The 21,450-nt window shown below is 41.3% G+C and overlaps 1 protein-coding gene across 1 annotated transcript in view; it reads right to left on the bottom strand.

The window, feature by feature from the left end:
- The window catches only part of RPTOR (regulatory associated protein of MTOR complex 1), a 321,297-nt gene that overhangs the window by 193,060 nt on the left and 106,787 nt on the right, over positions 1–21,450 (bottom strand). The window contains exons 4-5 of the mRNA XM_035104148.2: positions 13,824–13,982; positions 9,266–9,412 (exon numbers count right to left, since the gene is read on the bottom strand). Of these exons, the coding sequence (XP_034960039.1) occupies positions 9,266–9,412; positions 13,824–13,982 (306 nt within the window). The remainder of the gene's footprint in view (positions 1–9,265; positions 9,413–13,823; positions 13,983–21,450) is intronic.

Genomic DNA, 21,450 nt, shown 5'->3' with positions numbered 1-21,450 from the left:
ATTTCAAAGCAAGTCCCTAACACTTCAGTAACCAGAAGAAGAGCCAACATAGTGAAACTACTCCAAAGCAGGAAATTGCTTCCCAAGGTCTGGATGACATCACTGCTATGAATTGAGAATGGTTCATTCCCTGTTTGCCATGAAAGCTGAGCCACAATGAGAGACAGAAATAACAGAAACGTCAAACAGCTTGCACATACTGATGTTCAAAACAGACTTTTATCCTAGTAGCAGTGCTGTCATCATCCAACCAACAGGATTTCACTACAATACAACAGTTACTGAGAACAAACAAAGCTAGGCAATGTGGTTATGCCTGCTCCCAAAGGCCAAGTGCTGCTAACATTTTTGAGCCCAAGGGCACATTGGGAATTTTGAGAGTCAGCTGTAAGCATCACCACCTCTGGTTGCTTCTCCTCACCCTTGATCAGTGTCCCTGCCCCACAGACAGACAGAAAACACATTAACATGACTGCATACATGTTTTTGGTCTCATCATGTTTAAACAGTAAAGGTAGAGCAAGTACCAAAGTACATATTTTTCAGTATAAAACTATTTTGAAGAGCAAACTTCTAATTACCCCTATACATTTAAAGACGTAAGCATCTTAAACCACTGTCTTTTCAGAAGTAGATATTACAAACCAGTGCAGTTACAGAAAAGTAAATATTAAACCTGTTAATTTAAAGGAGATAACTTACAATAGGGGACACGGGTGGCACTGTGGTCTAAACCACAGAGCCTAGGGCTTGCAGATCGGAAGGTTGGCGGTTCGAATCCCCGCGACGGGGTGAGCTCCCGTTGTTTGGTCCCAACTTCTGCCCACCTAGACTGTGCATAGGATTGGAACTAAAAGCTGTTTCAATACTCTTGGCTACTGCGCCTCAATTTTGCTGCTTCTCCAGTCTTTTTACTTTGCAGACTGCAGCAATTTCCCTTGCTAATCAGCTGACTGCCTGGCAGCTAATCAGTAGATAGGGAACACAACATACATCTGATAATCTCATTCATTACAACTGACAAGTAGCAGAGATATGAATGGGTCAGTGATCTAGCACACACAGCTTCACTTTCTGGTTAGGGTGAAGGAATTTATTTTTTGCAAAGGACTCTTTTACAGAGAACATTAATGCTGGCTGTTCCTTAGGATTTGGGGTGTTTAAAGTTTAAATATTGTGTCTATATTACTATTGTATGCAGTTCTCTGCTTGGTGAGGAGATTCTCATAAAAAACAGGTTAAACCTCTAGTAAACTTGTTCAGTTTCATGCTGAGTTTGATTGGATTGTGTTGTTTCAGGCTGGGTCCCCATTTCACACATGATGTTTCCCACAGAGGCAAACACAGGTATTGCAAAACCAACATACAATGGTGTACAATATGCTCCGTGAAGGTCATACATGTGTATTCTGATGAGGAAAGTGTACCATACTTGGAAACTGCAGCTTTCCAAGCGCATATTTAGCAAAACAGATACATGCGCGATCTTCACACAGGTGCCAGGCAAGAGGAACATTTTTCTATGGAGCGTCAGTGACTAATGAGAAAAGGTAATGGGTGACTCTGAGCTGAAGAAAGGTGGCATAGGCTTGGCTCTATGCCTGCCAGGCAGTTGGAGCTACAACTACTCAACAAGCATAGAGGCTCCTCAATATGATAAAAATCTATTTGCCTGGTGACAAAAACAGACTCAAACAATGCTTCTTTATTTTTTCCTGGTATAAAAACAACAACAACAAAGTAGACACCTGAGAATCCACACCTGTCAATGAACATGTTTTCCATTGGTGAGTATGTTTTTTCCTACAACGGTATAGTGTATTGGCCCAAATATAGGACGCACCTGCAAATAAGACGCACCTTTAAAATTCAAGGCTTATTTGCTGGTGCGCCCCACCTCCCAGCCCTACTGCCCTGACCTGGAGGGCTGGGGCCAGCACCAGAACCAACACCCTGACACTACCACCTCCTGGCACTCCCTCCCCAAACTGGCACCAGGGGAGGCTTGGGAGCAGTGGGCCCATGCTCCCAGGCTGCTTCCTGGGTGGGGGGTGGGGGGAGAGCCACGCTGTTTTGCCGGCAGCATAAGGTTGCGAATATAAGTCACACCATGTTTCCCCTTTTTTTAAGATGCCGTCTTATAACTTTTTTTCCTCAAAAAAACACAGGGTGGCTTACTTTCAGTGGGATGCCTTATTTTTTAATTACCGGTACAGTAATTACACTGCTGGGCTCTCTTGAGTGTTTGGCGCTGCAGCAGCCACCGGTTCCGGGTGGCGGGGCGGCAGGCGTTCTTGGCCGGGCCAGGCGGAGGCCGCTGGCCCAGGCGCTTCACCCGCCGCTGCAGGACGCTCCAAGTTCCTTGGCCGGGCCAGGCAAGGAAGAAGCAGTGAGCCCAGCGGTGGCGGCAAGCACGGAAGCGGCAGGGATGGCGGTGGACGAGAAGGCGGAGCGCGGGGATGTAGACAGCAAGGCGGGAGCGCGATCATATGTTAAGCGGAGCTCTTGGAGCGCCGCTTCACAGCTGATCGCGCTCCTGCAGTGCCAGCCGCATGGAGTGACTCTGTGAGTGGAGGTGCCTGTGGGGGTTGGTTTACGCAGCGTGGAAGTATGGCTTATTTTTGAGGTATGTCTTATATTTCTCAAATGCTTAAAAACCCTGCCATGGCTTACTTTATGACTACGTATTAAAAAAAGGGGAAACAGGGACACTTTAACTTTTCACTGTCAGAATTTGGGGGGGGGAAGTGTGGCTTATATTCGGGCCAATAAAGTACATATTTAGAAGAAAAATCAAGTGTATTCAGATCCTCTCACTTGCTGCTGTTTTTGTGTGTTCTGAACAAGGGAAGAATTGCTTATTCCTTTGAGTGATAGTGTCAAGAGTACGGGACATGGAGGCTTGAGGTTACAATTCCCATCATTCTGAATGGTGGCACGGCTTGGTGATTTCTCAGAACCGACAGCATCCTGATCTTCTATGCCAATGTACTAACAAAGGTAAAGGAGAACAATTTCTTCTTTCCAGAAGATGATAGATTAGGAAAATTCCACACACCACTGACATATACCGTAACAGTCCTCTGGACTGTAACTTCAAAGATTCATCTGTGCTGAAGACGGAAAACAAATCAAAACTGCAAATTTGATCTCATTATTTCTGATCAGAAGCAGTTAGTCATGTACCGTACTTCTGGCTAAAGGAACAAGCACTCCCACAGTAGAATTAAATTCCCACACAGAGAAGGAATAAACACAAGAAATTCTACTGCTCTAACATAAAATACCCTAGAGACTGAAAAAAAAGGACATGAAAATAAGGCTGTGGGGTTGTGGGGAGACTAAGAACCTAAGGCTCATATGTCACTATTAATTTATATACAGTCTGAGCAAGGTCCTATGATATGCACAAATTCTCCACCTCACCCTCTTTCTAGCTTCTCTTGACATGTAATAAGGCATTTCAGATATACACAATTATGTGGGATGACACAGGAAGATTAAGCAGCCTTTTGCTCCAACAGTGCACTTGAGCAGCTCATTTAGCTATCCAGAATTATGGTGTGTTTACAGAAACACTCTGAACTCAAATGAAGCTAGTTAATTAGATAATTGAGAGCTATAACAGGGTGGCTTTAGTCTTCAATAAGCGCAGCCAAATGACTGGAACACATGCACTATTTATTGTCTGAACTGCCCCAGCACCTGCCTTGGATCCAGATTCTTTCCCAGAGTCATACATATATACATGCATCTGGTCAAGCCTTGAGAGACAACATTATATTCCCTGAAACTGCCAGTGTTCACTGCTAAGAGTCAGCATGAACAGACTTTATATCTAAAGTTCAATCTGGTTTTCAAAAGGCCAAGATAAGTCTGAGGAAGAGGTCAAGGCAAACATTGCTGCTTTTATTATTAATTGGACCACACAGCTTCAACACGAAGGGGCAGAGGAACCAGAAACCAAATTGCAAACATGCGCTGGATTATGGAGAAAGCTAGAGAGTTCCAGAAAAACATCTACTTCTGCTTCATTGACTACGCAAAAGCCTTTGACTGTGTCGACCACAGCAAACTATGGCAAGTTCTTAAAGAAATGGGAGTGCCTGATCACCTCATCTGTCTCCTGAGAAATCTCTATGTGGGACAAGAAGCTACAGTTAGAACTGGATATGGAATAAATGATTGGTTCAAAATTGTGAAAGGAGTACGACAAGGTTGTATATTGTCTCCCTGCTTATTTAACTTATATGCAAAATTCATCATGCGAAAGGCTGGACTGGACGAATCCCAAACCGGAATTAAGATTGCCGGAAAAAAATATCAACAACCTCAGATATGCTGATGACACAACCTTGTTGGCAGAAAGTGAGGAGGAATTAAAGAACATTTAAATGAGGGTGAAAGAGGAGAGTGCTAAATATGGTCTGAAGCTCAACATAAAAAAAAACCAAGATCATGGCCACTGGGCCCATCACCTCCTGGCAAATAGAACGGGAAGAAATGGAGGTAGTGAGAGATTTTACTTTCTTGGGTTCCATGATCACTGCAGATGGTGACAGCAGTCACGAAATTTAAAGACGCCTGCTTCTTGGGAGAAAAGCAATGACAAACCTAGACAGCATCTTAAAAAGCAGAGAACTCACCTTGCCGACAAAGGTATAGTTAAAGCTATGGTTTTCCCGGTAGTGATGGGAAAAATATTTGCCAGGAGGTGATGGGCCCAGTGTCATTGCTTTTCTCCCAAGAAATATGCGTCTTTTAATTTCATGACTGCTGTCACAAGCTGAGTGCTCACTGCAAGGACAGATCCTGAAGCTGCGGCTCCAATACTTTGGCCACATCATGAGAAGAGAATACTCCCTGGAAAAGTCCCTGATGTTGGGAAAGATTGAGGGCCCAAGGAGAAGGGGACAACAGAGGACGAGATGGTTGGACAGTGTTCTTGAAGCTACAAACATGAGTCTGACCAAACTGTGGGAGGTAGTGGAAGACAGGAGTGCCTGGCATGCTCTGGTCCATGGGGTCACGAAGAGTCGGACACAACTAAACGACTAAACAACAACATGAAGGGGGGGGCACCACAATCCCTGGTCTAGATGTAATGCTAAACCAGGTATTAGCATTACATTAAAGACACTGATGTTGGGAAAGATTGAGGGTCCAAGAAGAAGGGGACGACAGAGGACAAGATGTTCTCGAAGCTACCAACATAAGTCTGACCAAACTGCGGGAGGCAGTGGAAGACAGGAGTGCCTGGCGTGCTCTGGTCCATGGGGTCACAAAGAGTCGGACACAACTAAACGACAACAAATTGAAAATATCAAAATAACGTACCAAAAAAAAAAAACCACAGCAGCAATTCAATTATGAGCAATGCTTCAAGCCTAAAAGCAGGCATAGGCAAACTCTGCCCTCCAGATGTTTTGGGACTACAACTCCCATCATCCCTGACCACTGGTCCTGTTAGCTAGGGATGATGGGAGTTGTAGTCCCGAAACATCTGGAGGGCAGAGTTTGCCTATGCCTGCCTAAAAGACTTTGATGCAAGTGCCAGGCAGGCTTCCCTAGAGCAGGCATTCCAAATATAGTCTCTCTCTTCAATTGCCACCCATCCAGGAGTGGCAAGGCACATTGAGCAAACCTCAAGAGGGCTTGGACAAAAGGATTATTGGAAATATTTGGAATCTGAATTCCAAGGTTTCATGAGCAACCTATGTCAAATATCATGACATATAAATTAACCATGGAAATACGAAGTAATTAAGTAGTCTCTGACCTTGCTTCTGATGGTAGAATACATTGCTTATAAGTTCCCCCCCATTAGGATTTTGGGTTTGATTTCCTGATTTCCAGCTGGAATGGTCCCATTTCTTGTGGGTTTGAGATCTGACCCAGGAACAGCAGGGCCAATGTTCGGGGATGATATTAAATGCAGTCCAACAGTACTTGGATGCCACCATGGTGGCTGTCCCTGTTCAACAGGGTAAATCCACACAAAATCTTAATGAAGGGCTGGGACCCTTTTCGGTGGAGGAACACATTCTGTCAGGATACTCCTTCAGGGGCCACTTTTCTCTCTCATATGGACTGATCTCTCTCTCTCTCTCTCTCTCTCTCTCTCTCTCTCTCTCACACACACACACACACACACACACACACACACACATCATCACTCATTTACTTAATCTTCCCCTTCCTAACAGGCTACTTATAGAGGAAGAATAGATTACTGTTGTCAGAAGATTTCAGAACATTTTCCACTCAAAAACTGGTACTGGTTGCCTGTTTCAATGGCTAGTTTCAACCCCAGAAACAAAAGGAATATATCTGAGGTATTGGTCTCTTGCAACAATGCCCTATTGTCCTATTAAATTTGAAAGAAAAAAGACACCTGTGTTGTTTGCACACCACTGGATTGCACATTGCGTCTTTTGTTTAGGGTCAGAACATTGCTAGAATCTTAACACAGAACTTTGGAATGTCCATTGGGATTCTGTCAAGTCAACAAGGCATTTTATAAAAGTGAACTCTTCCCTTCTGGGTGATTAGAAGTGGAGTAACAAGGAAGATGTTCTCATCTTTGGTTTAACAAAACAGTACAAAAATAGCTGAATTGGCATTTAACATTTTCAGAATACTGAACTGGCATTTCTGCCATTCATCTTCCTGTCCCTCAGGAGCACTATTCATGCTGAGGAAGAATTCCTCCTAATTGCAGCCTTCCCATTGAGATTTAAAGACAAGAGCAAACATTCCCAACCTGCACCGCCAGAGGAAGCAGCTTCTTTTCATTATGTTGATAGGAGCATGCTTGTGGTATGAATTCAAACCCATAATGCAAAAATTGTTTCCTATGATTCTCAACAGAGAGAAAGGTCTACACATGTGTAGTCGATAGCTAATATATGAGTGAAATTCATATTCCATTTACATTTGGGGAGGGGAGCCTTAAACTATCACAAGTTTGGAAAACACTGGCTTATACTTATGAAGACATCTAAAATGAATAGAAGAATCCTAAACTGAAGAGGCCTCCCAGGCATTTAGCTCATTGATTAATGACTGGTAGAAGCAACAGGGCAATCTATATCATAAGCTTCACATTGCTACTATTTCATATTTTTTTAAACACCATTTATACAACTATTTCTGAACTGCCAGTTCAACACACCATCTGGCAGGCAATCCCTTAATCCCTACTACTATCACAGGCCAAAATTTTTAAAAGTATGTCAAATTACTCCATGAGTTGATAATCCAGTAGGTCAATCCTTTTTTAAAGGAACACAGAAAATAAATTTCAAACAGCACTGAATAAATGCAGCATATAGCCTCCAGTCCCCACAATGCATGGGCTGCCTTCCTCTAAACTAGAAGTATTTGTATTTGCCAAAAGAAATATTTACAAGTGATAACCATGGACATGTTTTGTCTTTTTAATATCCGTTATTTATACAAGCAACCATCTGAACAATAGCCAATAATATTAAGCCTAATGGGAGGCGGGAGGGAGGCGGAGAGAGACAGGCATTTCTTCATTTTAATTAAAAATAAAGTACCAAGATCAAAATCTAAGTTAATTATGAAACCTATAGTGCACTTTTACATTGTTGCGCATTTGGCATAAAAAAAGTGTGATCCTTGATCCACTTTTAAAAATTGCAGTGTGCCTTTTTAACAGGATGTGTAACAGTTCCTATAAAGAGTATACTCTGAAATTGAAAAACACATTTCTTAGCCAGTTAATCCACAGCACTACTTGGCATGCTAAGACTGAAGGTTATTGCAATCTAAACAGACACCAAGAGGGAAATGTTGGATTAGCAGCCGGAGAGCAAAGGTTTTCCATAAACAAATCTAACAGCAACTTACAAAACCAGTGGATTAATATTAAAATGTTTTTCATCAGGCAATGTATAGATATTGTTTATCCCTCACCGCAGAAAGGATTTGTTCCCAGCTTTACAGCAGGTCAGCATCAAAGGCCATTCCACACATTTCCCTAGTTACAGTGGCTGATCAAACAACGTCCCTTTTGGCCAAGTCCTGCCCTTACCTGGACAGGTGGGCGTGGCTTTCTAAAAAAAAAAAAACCTGGCAGGCCAAATTTGGCCCACAGAGTGAAGTCTGCCCACCCCTGATCTACAGTAATTCTCTACAAGAGACCACAAATAGGTTATTAAAGTACCTGGGTCACTGCACATCTCTAAGATTTTTGTGTATTTTAAATTATGAAAGGATTTGAGAAGGAAAACTCCAACAGATAAGAAGATTATAGATAAATTGTGATGGACTGAAGCAGCAGAATCATTAAGTGCTGTTATACTATGCTTCCAAATTCTATGGGGAGACAGCAGCCATTATGTAGAAATTAAAAGGCAAGGAAGTTAATGAATAAACATATGCTAGGACTGGCTTTGAAAAAAAATGTAGTTTTGTTTCAGTAAAATATTAGAATCATAGATAACCTTGATAGTCAGAATCCCATATAGATCTGTTTGGCTCAGCTTCTAGCATTCAAAGTGAGAGTTTAAAAGATGGAAAGGAGTTAGCAACATAAAAATAAGAAATTGGTTTCTAATAAGGCATCTCTGGCAGTTACAAAGTACAGAGAAAATATTCAGCCAAACTCAGTGTCAAAGGCATAAGTGAAAGCTTCTTAAATTTAATGGCTTCATCTTCTGGTATTCACATTTGCCACAATAAATTTAATCCTAAAACCACAAAATGCCACTTTTTATTAACACCAGGGCACTTCTTCACACTGCAAAATTAATGGCAACAACAGCAAGTTCCTTCTTTGTAACTCTTTCAAGCATTTAGTTTAGCGGTTGCACATTTGGTTGCAAGAGTAAGGATACTGTAATAGATCTCTATGCAGATCTAAGTACGCAACGTGTAAGAGATATATAGACCTACTTCAACCTTGCATTCATCTCCTCTGTAAAAACCATTAGGGCACAAGCAGATTCTATTAATGTTATCATTTAATTAACAGTTCTGTTAATGGCCAGGGTTATACTGTTGGAAAGCAAACAGAATCAGAACTAAATTAAAGCTGCAAGACTCTTCCTAAATTAGTTTCTTTTTTTCAGCTCAGTCTCCTACACGTTTGTTGCTAGTCGTATCTTTCCATCAAGCACAGTATCATCTGCTCTCACTAGGCGTGATCCCATGGTCCTTTCCCCACTCGATCCTATTGAAGCCTAAAAGAATAATGCTCTCTTTCACAACTTCACATTTCCACATTAAGAGATCTCACCTCCAGCTCCTGCTCCCTCTGCAGGGCAAACTGTTTGAAAGATTTGACAATAAGGCCAGCGTTTGAGCAATCATACACGAAGATAGAGGGACTGCCCATCCATGTCTGTAGATCATATATGGATAATGGGATGTACTGAGTATAGTTCTGCAAAATAAACAAACAAACAAAAATATGTATATTATACTGCACAGCGAACAGCCTTTGCCTACAATACTCAGAAGGATAAAACAAGCTACTTCTGTTTTCAGGGTTAAGAAACAATTCCAAATATTATGGAAATAAATGATGCTATGGCATCATCATTTACCCTCCCATAAAGTAATACAAGGGTTCATCCAGTGTGAAAATGTTCTCAAATTTACTCTGAATCCTTGTCACTTACTATGTATTATTATCATGCATGTATCAGAGATTGTGGTCATAAAAAGAGTCAGGACCAACTTGAGAAGTAAGCTGAACATGTTATACTGTTAGGTGAAATTCTACCAAACACAGTGTGTGAAAATAATATATGTTAACTATTACTAGCTGTTTATACTGGGTATGTCCCTATGCATATTTGTACCAAGCAAAATAAATTCACACCCTCGTAAGTAAAATGCATTGTTTCCTGAATCATGACCAAGAGACATCTTATCTCAGAACGACAGTTTATCAGAAGACTCACTGAACTGTCATCTGGAAATCAATTTTGCAAACTTATGGTTGCCTTGAAAACTAAGCACAAAAGATAGAGCTAAGACCTCTGACAAGTAAATGAATCACCACTGCTTTTAATTTTTTTTAAAAAACACCTATGAAGTAGCTTAACCAATCAGAAAACATGGAACAGCTTCCGGTTACTTAAATGGTAATAAAACAGATTTCTGCCTTACAGTTTAATATGCAAGTTCTGTGCACTTGTGATACTGTAGAATTGTTTGGCTACTTTCTGAGTGATTAACAAAGATTATAAAAAGAGCACCCAGGAAAAAGAGCAACCATTAATATTTCTGGTTTCCCCCCCCCCACACACACACAGTGCATCTTTTTTTCTTTAATATACAAATCACTGGCATGTACCTGAAATACTGTAAAGCCAAAATAACAGCTTTGAGGGTTCTTGACTTTATGGTCAAAAATTGTGATTTTAATGGAATCATAAAATATAAAAGAAAGCAGGGGATGGGGGGCTGGGGGAATGTCAATTTTCTTTTTCTGTGTAATCCATTAGCATCTCATTAGCTGCTTTCCTTTGTCTGCCAAGTTGCAAACCAAATATAGAGCACTGCAAGTCTTCAAAAGAGTGGGAAATCATTTTATCATACTACAGAGGAACATTGGTCTTGTTGCAGCAAGAGGTGAATGGAAGGAGAAGAATATACCAATAAATGTTCTCCAAATCCTTTCAAGGTGCTCTCTCCTCCTACATGGGCTGAAAGTACTGTACCAAAGTGAGGTCCTTAAAGACAAAATACCTTCGATCCCTAAATGCCCCATCTCAAAGCAATATAATCTGGGGGCAGAAGAGGAGAAGAAACACATTGCAATTGTCTCTCTTTCTGATGCTTAAATATACAGAGGATGAAAAGCAAGTTCTCATTCCAACTAAGTGAGCATAGATGCACTGCAGATTATGGTATTAATTTATTAAGTTCCTCTTTATCTGTCAGACTAGATTAAACATCCAAAAACTAGGCTCGCTTTATAAACCAGTCCTGAAAAATTAAGCTAGCCACCACATTATGCAAAACATGACAAGAGGAATAAAAAAATCAAGTTAAGGGGGGATGCATGGCAGGAAAGAGTGAAAAGCGTGCACACACACACACACACACACACACACACACACACACACAGTGAGACACCAACACACACACTTTTTTTAAAAAAAAGATCCAACTCAATTTAATGATTAACTTTTTTAAAGTGACTTATTCAAACTATGCCACATAGTCCTTTTTCGCTTGGATCCCTGTGGAAAATAGAGTCTGCTTAGTTAAACAAAACAACTGAGATCTGGCTTTTTGGCTGAAACAAATCAGACAGAAATAATACTTCCTGAAGGGTTTATCCTTTTTAATCTATGTATCAGAATATATTATCCTTAATCTCTTATAAATATAGCACTACTAGAAAATGATGGGTGCTTAAACTTGCACAGACTCACTGTAAACTCACAGGTCTTCCACTGAAGGGCAAAGAGATAATTTGCAGAGTCTCTGATCAGAAGCAACAATTCTACAGCTAAAAAAGAAGAAGGTCACAACTACAGCTCGACCACCAAGGGCATCTCAGGGACACTCTGTGGTAGGTTGAGCCAATTGCTAGTGAATGTGCAGTCACTGGATTTTAATGCACTACCTAAGAGGACCACTGGGAGAAGTTATATTTTCTAGAATTCATCTTAAAACAAAACAGTGGCATTTACTCTGCATTAGAATCTTTGAAACTTCAAGCTGTACAGAACATAGCTGTTTGGAAGCAGAGGGCAAGAGCATTTCCTCCCTCCCTTGTGTGTCTTGCTTTTTTTGTTAGAAAGAAAGCACACTTCCCCTTCTGATAGGCAAATATATCATGTTTCACATTCCACCTATGCAAATCCAGTCCTCCTTCGTAACCTGGGCTACAAATCTTTAAGACATCTCCTAATAATAGACAGTGGAGTCTTCATCAGATTACCCCAGCTGATAAGGCAGGATAGCTGGCAAAGGCACAATAAATAAATACTTAATAATGCTGTTGGCACAACATCCAAATTTCATTCATCAGTAATTTATTTCCCTCATTCTTGTAGCACATTCAGCATCACATTATTTCTATCTTATTTACCGTTCAGAACTCATTTAGATCACTTTTTATTGTTTTTAAACACCAGATTTAGATTAAATTTTTGGTGTTGTGATGGGATGAATGTTAATTGAGTTCTGAACTCTATTAGGAAGGAAGTTGCCTTATACCAGGTAATATGCTCCAGTATAGTCTTCCTTCAACAGACAGTGGCAATTCACTACCACCTGTGTTAAAGGGAGGTAAAGGGACCCCTGACAATTAGGTCCAGTCGTGACCGACTCTGGGGTTGCGGCGCTCATCTCGCGTTATTGGCTGAGGGAGCCGGCGTACAGCTTACGGGTCATGTGGCCAGCATGACAAAGCTGCTTCTGGCGAACCAGAGCAGCACACGGAAACGCTGTTTACCTTCCCGCTGTAGCGGTACCTATTTATCTACTTGCACTTTGACGTGCTTTCGAACTGCTAGGTTGGCAGGAGCTGGGACCGAGCAATGGGAGCTCACCCCATCATGGGGATTCGAACCGCCGACCTTCTGATCAGCAAGCCCTAGGCTCTGTGGTTTAACCCACAGTGCCACCCGTGTCCCTTACCACCTGTGTTACCAGACCTTTTTAACTGGAAATGACTAGAGTTGAACATGGGGACATTTTGCATGAAAGACACATGCTCAGTTCGCTGCCTAATCTTAGCCGAATTACTAGCCAGCAACATTAGTAAACTATGGTATAAGTTTGTGAGGCTACACCATAGAAGGAAAGAAAGAACCCAAGTCCTCTCCTCCACATGCCTAAACTCAGGGCTGAAATAGTAACTTTTTGCAAAATGCACTGCAAACTAAACAACTACATTTTTGTACTTGGAACAATAAAACAAAAAAATTGAAACTGAACTGACCATATAAACATCCAAGAGCAACTCTCCCTCAGCTATATGGAACCAGCTATAAAACACAGTTAGGAGCAACCCCAGGGCAGTAAATAAACAGCTGAATAAAAGTCTCTGTTTCACTATCAGTCACCTGTTGGAGGTAGTAAAAGTGTTACTTAAAAGGCAAAACACATTTGGGTAAGTGCAACTGGTAATCAATCATCATAACCTATCACCCACTTCTCATCCCCATGCAAGTGAGAAGACATCTTGATGTCGAGTACAAGCTCTTGTGGCAGATTTGTTGTCTGGAGTAAGGCTAATAAGGATTCTGAATGCAAAGTGGGTTACGGCTTCCGACACCACAAAGGCAAGCTGAAAATCCTGGCAATGCACTTCATGTTTCATACATTTCTAGCATACACTGCAAGATCATAATGACCAAGGCCATGTGCATTAAAAGGTATGCCACTGAAGACTTGATCAGTGTTGGGGCGGGAGTATTTTCCCTTAGAAAACTCTGTAAGGTACCATGCCTACTGCTGGCACTGTGTAACAGAGTTTTATTAGCTTGTGGAATTTGAAGAGCAATTTATGGAATCCTCTTCAGGAGGAAATCTGGACATGCAAATTAATTATGTATCTAGCATCATTATTATCTCTGTAATCTAGCTCTCTTTATGTGCACACGCTAATGCAGAGAGAGAGCTCCTCCAGAAGGAATGCAGGGATCCCTTTAAAAAAAGGAGTTACAAGAAGTTCATAACAACTTAATGTGGGGGTACATAAAGGTGTGAACAAACTGAAGCTCTAAAATCAAACATTAGCAATGACGCTTTTATTGGTTTCTTGGTAAGTGTAGAACAAATTTGACATGAGAAGGACTGTGATTTAACTCCATCTGCAAATCGTGTACCTTGTTGAAGACCCATATTTCTCCATTTACTGTTGGTCTAGGGACACCATGCCCATTGTAGTGGAAGAGAACTCTCTCTTCCTTGGCATTTCGACGCAATGAGGTGCATAGCTTTTTAACTTCATCCACTGTAGGATCAAGACTCTGCTTGTATCGGGCCTGGTTGGAGAGAGGAAGGAGAGAGGAGAGAGAGAGAATAATATCACATTGTTTTATTTTTGCATATGGATGAGAATTAACAATAATTTGACATTTTTCCTATGTACAAGAATGAAGCTCACTTTCATTTATATAGAACATATAAATCAATAAGCAGCATATATCTTATAATGCTTAAACTACATTTGTGTACCCCCTTTGACAATTTCCCACAAACATTTGCCTCTTATTCAGTATTAAACAACTAAATAAACTTGGACAACTTTAAAATATCCACCTGCTACAAAAGCACCTCTCTCTTCATAATGCATAAACCCTCCTACAAATTATATTGGTACCAAAGGAACTATCCGCAGTCCTGAAATGATTACAGGGCATAGCTAAAGATGCTGCAACAATTTAGGCCTAGACAATAGGTCATTAAACATTCAAGAAGATAGAAATCCCAGATGAAGTCCTTGTTCAAATTAAAGTTTATTGTAAGTTAAGCCCCTGATTCATTTTTCAAACTCAGTAGCAGACAATGGCCAGGGCACAAAGAACTACTTAGACTCAAGGAAAAGGTATATATATACCAGACCAGAGGCATTTTCAGACTCACCCCTCCTTTGAGTCCTGCTGGATCCAACAGCAGCCAACAAGATGTCTCTTGGAAAGCCCACAAAGCAGGGCAAGAAGACAAAGACCCCCCTGATTTTTGTCCTAGCAACTGGTATTTAGAGCTATACAGTGGGTACCTCGGGTTGCAAACTTAATTCGTTCTAGAGGTCCGTTCTTAACCCGAAACCGTTCTTAACCTGAGGTACACTTTTGCCAATGGGGCCTGCCGCCATGCCGCCGGCACACGATTTCTGTTCTCATCCTGGAGCAAAGTTCTTAACCTGAGGTACTACTTCTGGGTTAGCGGAGTTTGTAACCTGAAGCGTTTGTAACCCGAGGTACCACTGTACTGCCTCTGAACACAGAGGTTCCACTTAGCTTGTGTCCTATACTCATGTACACTACTAGAAAGAAAACTATGTGCCAATTTCATGTAAGAAACCAGAAAATCTACCATTGACACAGTATGTACAGGAGGTTCATGTCCCTCCACAGATAGCTCCAACTTTATTCTACCACAAACAAAATTTAAAAGACAGGTATGCACATGGCATCACTTGGGATTATATTCTCCTGCACAAGTGCCACTAAAAGCTAGTGGAAACTACAACAGAAGTGCAGTGCCAATTCTAACACAACATTTTCTGCACTCGCACATTCCTAATGTAATGTTTTTCATGTTTGCCCCACTACCACCACCACTTACTGCAGAAAAGCAGAAAAACACTGGTACATAGCAAAGCTCTTGTATCAGTCCATTCATTTCAGCAGAGCTTGAATCAAAATACAGAACAAACGTCGTTTAAATAACTGCATTAGGAAAGCTTATAATGGGGGTGAGGGGAGAACAACCAAGCAATAGCTACAAATTTAAAGGGCAAAGAGCTACTTCTAAACGAAAATACATAACCCTATTTCCTGTGTTGAACAGTGTCCTTTCACAATGTTTTTAAAAATGCTGTACAGTGTCCTTTCACTCCCCCCTTTTTTGCAAACTTCTAAAAGGTACTGCAGCATTTTCCCGTGAGAAATAGTAACCTTTCACTGCCTGTTTTTTCCCACATTTTTGTGGGTTTTTTACAGGAATAAAGCAGCAGGTTAACACAATAGTGGTTCTTGGCATTTCAGGATGTTCTGTTAAAACTGTGCCTTGCAGTGTAATATTTCATTCCACTCATCTGTGTTTATGAGCAAGAGACAAGCAGCTGCAGGAAAGATGCTGCTAAAGTCTGTCACTCAAGAATGCTGCTCACAGTAGACTGCATTAATGCAAGCATCATCTTCTATCTCACTATCATATCTTACAGTGCCTGTTATGAAGGTGCTGATTTGCAAAATGCATGCCTTAAATCACATTCTGCCTGTTGGCGCATTTACAAGACACTATAACCAAGCCCTATAACCAAGGCAATTTTTCAATTCTCGCTTTGAGGAGGGGGTAGGGGCAATTTCCTTGCTGGAATCTCCGTCGCATCCCCCTAGCATTGCTATTAAACTGAATTCATAATTAATAGTGGTGAATGGAAAGAAGAGCCAAACTCTACATAGAACACCACTTTCACATTTACAGAGCAGAGCTGTAGTAGGAGGAAACAGGGGAAAAACAAAGAGCCACTAAATAAGCAGTTATATACCTATCTGCCAAGCAAGGAGTTTTAGCCTTCCCTTTTTAAAATAGCATTCTGATGTACAGACAAGCCAAATCTCCATTCATGCTGCCCATGATGAGAGGTGTAACCAGCAATTTGTTTTGCTTTGACAACACTGTAATAATATTTCCTTTAGAGAGAAACAGAGAAAAAGCAGGAAAGTGATTAGGAAGAACTTTAAGGAAAAGCTTGCAAACATTACCAGTTCTTATTTGTTTGGTTGTGTTGCATACTATGAGGCTGTAGTCAACTTAGGGGCAGAGCATCCCGTTTCATCATTTGAGGTGAAATGAAACATGCCCCCACCCCACCCCCCAACAAGCCTGTCTTACCTGTGTTGTGTGGCAGTGCCCATGAAGCCCTGGCAGAAGTGCCAGCTTCCGGCAAATTCTTGCCTGAATCTCTTGAAATCTCACTGGAAATTGGTGCTGCTGTTGGTGCCACTTCTCTAGAGCGCCCACGGGAATGCTACCTGGTGGGTTTCCTCTGCTTGAGGTGGTCAACTAATCTTGCCTCATGGACAGGTCATACCTGATTCAACAAACTTTTACTCCAGAGTAGTAGTCATGGCCACTAATAGCAGTGGGTCTACCAAGAGTAAGCTGAATACAGCCCTATATTTTTATCCCACTTTTTAGACAATTATTTTCTCCTAAAGGGGATCACAGCAATGAAAACGGGTTTACAAAGACACACAAGGGAATCAAAGTGTGAGGTAAGAGTTCTCCATGGTGGCAGGGAACAGTATTGCTGGCTGGGCATTTAGAGTTTGACCTGGCGTCATCCTGGGCTGGGACTAGGTCTGACAAAGAGTCCAGTATCAAAAAACCAAATGTGCGCTAAGCATGAAATCGGTGTGCCTTGACATGTCCTGTCAAGTGGTGGAGATAGCTAGATACCTCCAGATCAAAAGGGTTCTGATTACATCTTCAACAATGGGTTGGTGGTGTTGTCACCTCAATCAAACTGGGTTCAAGTACCGTACTGGCGCAAATATAAGCCGCACCCCCCCCCCAATTCTGACCGTGAAAAGTTAGTGTGGTTTATATTCGCGACCTTACAGTATGCAGGAGACAGGAGCGTGGGGCAAATAGCGGCAGGAATGCGACGAAGGGGCACCTGCCCCGCACGTAGCCCCCCATTCTCTCCCCAAGGCTGGGAAGGGAAAGGGAGAGGAAGGGGAAAGGCCGCCAACAACACAACTCCCCCAATATGCAGCCAGGAACAGTGAAAAGGGGAGCGGCTTATATTCAGGTATTTTTTCTCTCCCACCCCTCCAATTTTAAAGGCATGGCTTATGTTCGGGTGTGGCTTATATTCAGGCCAATACGGTATGTTCATATGTATATTTTTATTGGGTAAAAAATCACTATAGGACCACTAATGCTACTGGGATCAGAGAGATGAGACATTGCCTCCAACAGGGGGAAAAAAACAATTCCAGCTTCAGAATTCTGTCCTTGGAAACATCAGAAGCTGTCTTATATTGAGGCAGACCATTGGTCCAAAGAGCCCAATATTATCTGCACTGACTGGCAGCAGCTCTACAAAGTTTCAGTCGGAAGTTTTCCCCAGGTCTACTAGCAGATGCCAGGGACTGAAGTTGGGACCTTCTCCATACAAAACAGATGTTCTACCATAAGCTATGCCCCTTCCTAAAATAGGCTTCTCAGATTTCATCAAAAATATTCTCTCTTTAAGCCACAGATTCAACTCTATATTTAGTCTCTAAAAAGATTTAATCACATGCTTTACTTACTAGTTTCATTAACCCGCACAGGTACATCATTTAAAGATTGTCTGGATGTTACTACTGCCCCCTTCTAGAAGGCAAACCAAACCTTATGTTTTGACTATTTACATGCCTCCTGTGATTACAACACCAAAGGAAAAAAACAATGTGAAGAGCACAGCTTGGTTCTTTTGATTCATGGTTATTTCCCCCCAGATGTTATTCTGTCAAAGTGAGTTCTCTAAAACAGTGTTCACAGCTGTTATGCCATTTTAATGACAGCACAAACATTGTGCAAACAGTAAATCGGGATGCAAGATTCCTTATAAAAAATAAAATAAAATTGTGTGTGTGTGTGTGTGTGTGTGTGTGTGTGTGTGTGTTTCAAAAAAAAATCTATCCTGTTTTCATCTCATGAAACTGCAGGTCAAAATTGCATTTCCTTCCAAATGAATGCTCTCCTGTGCCATAAACCATTTTGGTTGCTTTGTGTCTTAACACCCAATCAGACCTATTTCCCACAACTACTGTCTATGATCTTATTCTGCTCCCACTCACTGTACTTCGCTCCCTCCTTCAAATCAGCTATGAAGATCAGGCAATACATCTTGAAGAAATGGCAGTGGGGATTATATTTGTCTCAGTGCATACAAGAAAGAGTATGCAATACAAAATACTTACAGGATTTCTACAAACTAAGGGTGTAATTCACTCCCCCCCCCCTTTTGAGTCAGTGCGGGACTGAATGGAGGTGTCCCTCTGCCCAGCCCGCTGACAACAAAAAAACCCAAAATTGAGCATTCAAGGGCAGGGAGGACCACTGGATCCCATGATGGCATTGGGCCTGATAGCTGTGCCAGCTGCAGGTTGATAAAGTGGTCAGTCTGACCTCCCTTCTTTCCCAGCTGGCATACGTGGCAGAGATGTGGATGTGGCCCTGACTTTGTTAAACCCTGCTGCACAGTGACCGGGTTTAGGATTCCACACTTCGAATTTCCCATTATTTTTCACATATGTATCCCACCCCTCCTTAAATGAACTCAAAACGTGAGGCATGAAAATTATTTTATGCTCACAACAACTTGAGGGCAAATTTATTTTTATTTTTATTTGTTTACTGCATTTATACCTTATTCTCCAAGGTGCTCAGGGTGGCATACATAGCTCTCCCTGCTCCTCATTTAATCCCCACAACATCCCTGTGAGGTATGGTAGGTTAGGCAATGAGGCAGTGACTGGCTCAAGGTTACTCAGTGAACTTCAATACTGAGTGAGGATTTGAGCCCTGTCTCCCAAGTGCTAGTCAGACTAAACCACATTGGCTGAAGAAATGGTGGACTTTCTCACTTTGCTATGAAACCTGTGCTTCCCACATCCAGGTCCAACACTCTAGCCACTAAACTGCAAGCATGGTCAAGCACTGAATTCACTATACATCTCACCCCACATGCAGCAGGATATCTGTGTCTTATGTACCCAGTGCTTCTATTTACATAAAACTAATTATCTATGTGTTTCAGACATTTAAACACAGGTCATTTAAACAAAATGGAACATTCTAAGGACTATCACAGAAACAAGAGATCAAAGAAGAACACCAAGAAACAAAAGCACAGATTGGTAAGTCTTGGTGCATTTGGGAAGTGAAATGTCCATCAATGAAAGTTTATTTCTAGTTCCTTTAGTAAAAATTATTTAGAATTGTTTTCATGGTGCAGTGTTAGGAACTGCCAAACTGTGCACAGCCTTTTTGCTTCTCAACTGTAAAGAGTTTTTCCACTCTTCAAGACTACACAATTTCAGAAAGACTGTGTCTTGCTAAAACTTGAAACCCAGAGCACAAGACTGTTTCTAAAAGTCATATTGATCGATCGATCAATTGATTCATTGCATTCCAGAGTAGCACTTTCCCCAGCAACACAAGGGAGAATTGCTCAATACAGTTTGGGAGCAATTTCAGTGGAAACAAGAGTACATACCTTCCCTAAACAGAAAAGCAGTAGTTACTACAGGAGCTGCCAACTAAATTGCTTCTGGAAAAAGGTACATCAGAACAGATCCTTCAATTGACAGAAAACTGACACATGCTTAGAAACAGATTCTAGCAAAGCAGTTATCCTCCACTGTCAACCACAACACCATTATCTGCACTAGACAGAATATCCTGCTGGCAGTATATAATTGAAAAGCAGCAAATTGCTTGCATGGAACCTGAAATGGGCAGATTACTCTACAATGCTAGTGGACAGTACAATTTCAACTCTGGATCCCTGTAAACCACTGTTCACAAGTTGGGAGTCAGCTTCAGGAATGCATGCTGTTTCCTTTGAAATTTGTGAATGGGCTCTTCCTCCTCTTATCAATCTTAACCATACTTTAGCATAAAATTTTCACCATTGCTAACCATGACAAATGCTAGTAAACAGTGTTCCCTTCTCAATCAGAATTTGAAACCAAGGTTTGAAATGAGCTTGCATCTGGGTAAGATGGGAACCATGGTTCATATTAATGTACTTGTAATGCTAGCCCACATTTAAGCTTAACCACAGCAGGAAGTGGAAAATTCACATGAGAGGAAAAGGAATGAATGCACATTCTCAAGATTAACTTCTAATTTGTAAAAGAATGGTGTGCAGAGAACCAACATTTCAGTTGCTTTAACTATGTGTAGAAAACGAAATCTAAGACTCTCTACTGAAGGAATGGGAAACCTGGGGCCTCCCAGTTGTTACTGAACTACAACTCCCATCATCCCTGACCACTGACTGGGCCATGCTGCCTGTGGCTGGTCAGAAGATGAGAAGGGCATAGGTTTGTCAAGACTACAGTTAAACACATATTGCGGGTCACAAGTGGCCCACTGCTGCTCTGAAAATATAGCTGTTTTCCCCCAATAAGCATTATACCTGGAAAAATAGGCTACCATCAAAACTTTCAAAAGGAACTTAGAGAGACCTTAAACTGAAAGGCCTAGCACAGGGTAGCAATTTCTCACCAATGTCATAGTAGTAGATTCATATGACAGCAACCGAGAGGAGAGAAACACATCATTTCACATGAGTAATTCCTTTTCTCCTCTGTCTCCACACCCAATCTCTCACATAAACTGCATATTCCAACTCTTAAAGGAAGAAATCTGATGCATTTCATAGTGAAGCCATTCTAATTTTCAGACCACATAGCTTTCGGGGCCCAAAGCAGCACATCTTCTTCCTCCAATCTGCCCTGCATTTTTGCTGTGCCATTCTTTCAAGCTAGCAGCTGACATGTTTACAACTTTACCCTCCTCACATGAAGATTTACCAAGGGCACCAATGCACAAGATCATATTGGTTTTGTTAAGATAAAGTAGACTGAACCATATTGCTCTTAGGTACTGGGAGAGAGCTTAAAGTTGATTAGCTTTAAAATGTTATTTTAAATCACAAACAACTGACACCTAAATGAATTTCTTCTATTGGTGTTAAATGTAGCTTTTTGACAGTAG

This window comes from Zootoca vivipara, chromosome 2 (assembly GCF_963506605.1).
Source record: "Zootoca vivipara chromosome 2, rZooViv1.1, whole genome shotgun sequence".
NCBI classification, from domain to species: Eukaryota; Metazoa; Chordata; class Lepidosauria; order Squamata; family Lacertidae; genus Zootoca; species Zootoca vivipara.
The sequence above is the reverse complement of the archived record's forward strand: the minus strand, read 5'-3'. Positions and strand labels throughout refer to the sequence as shown.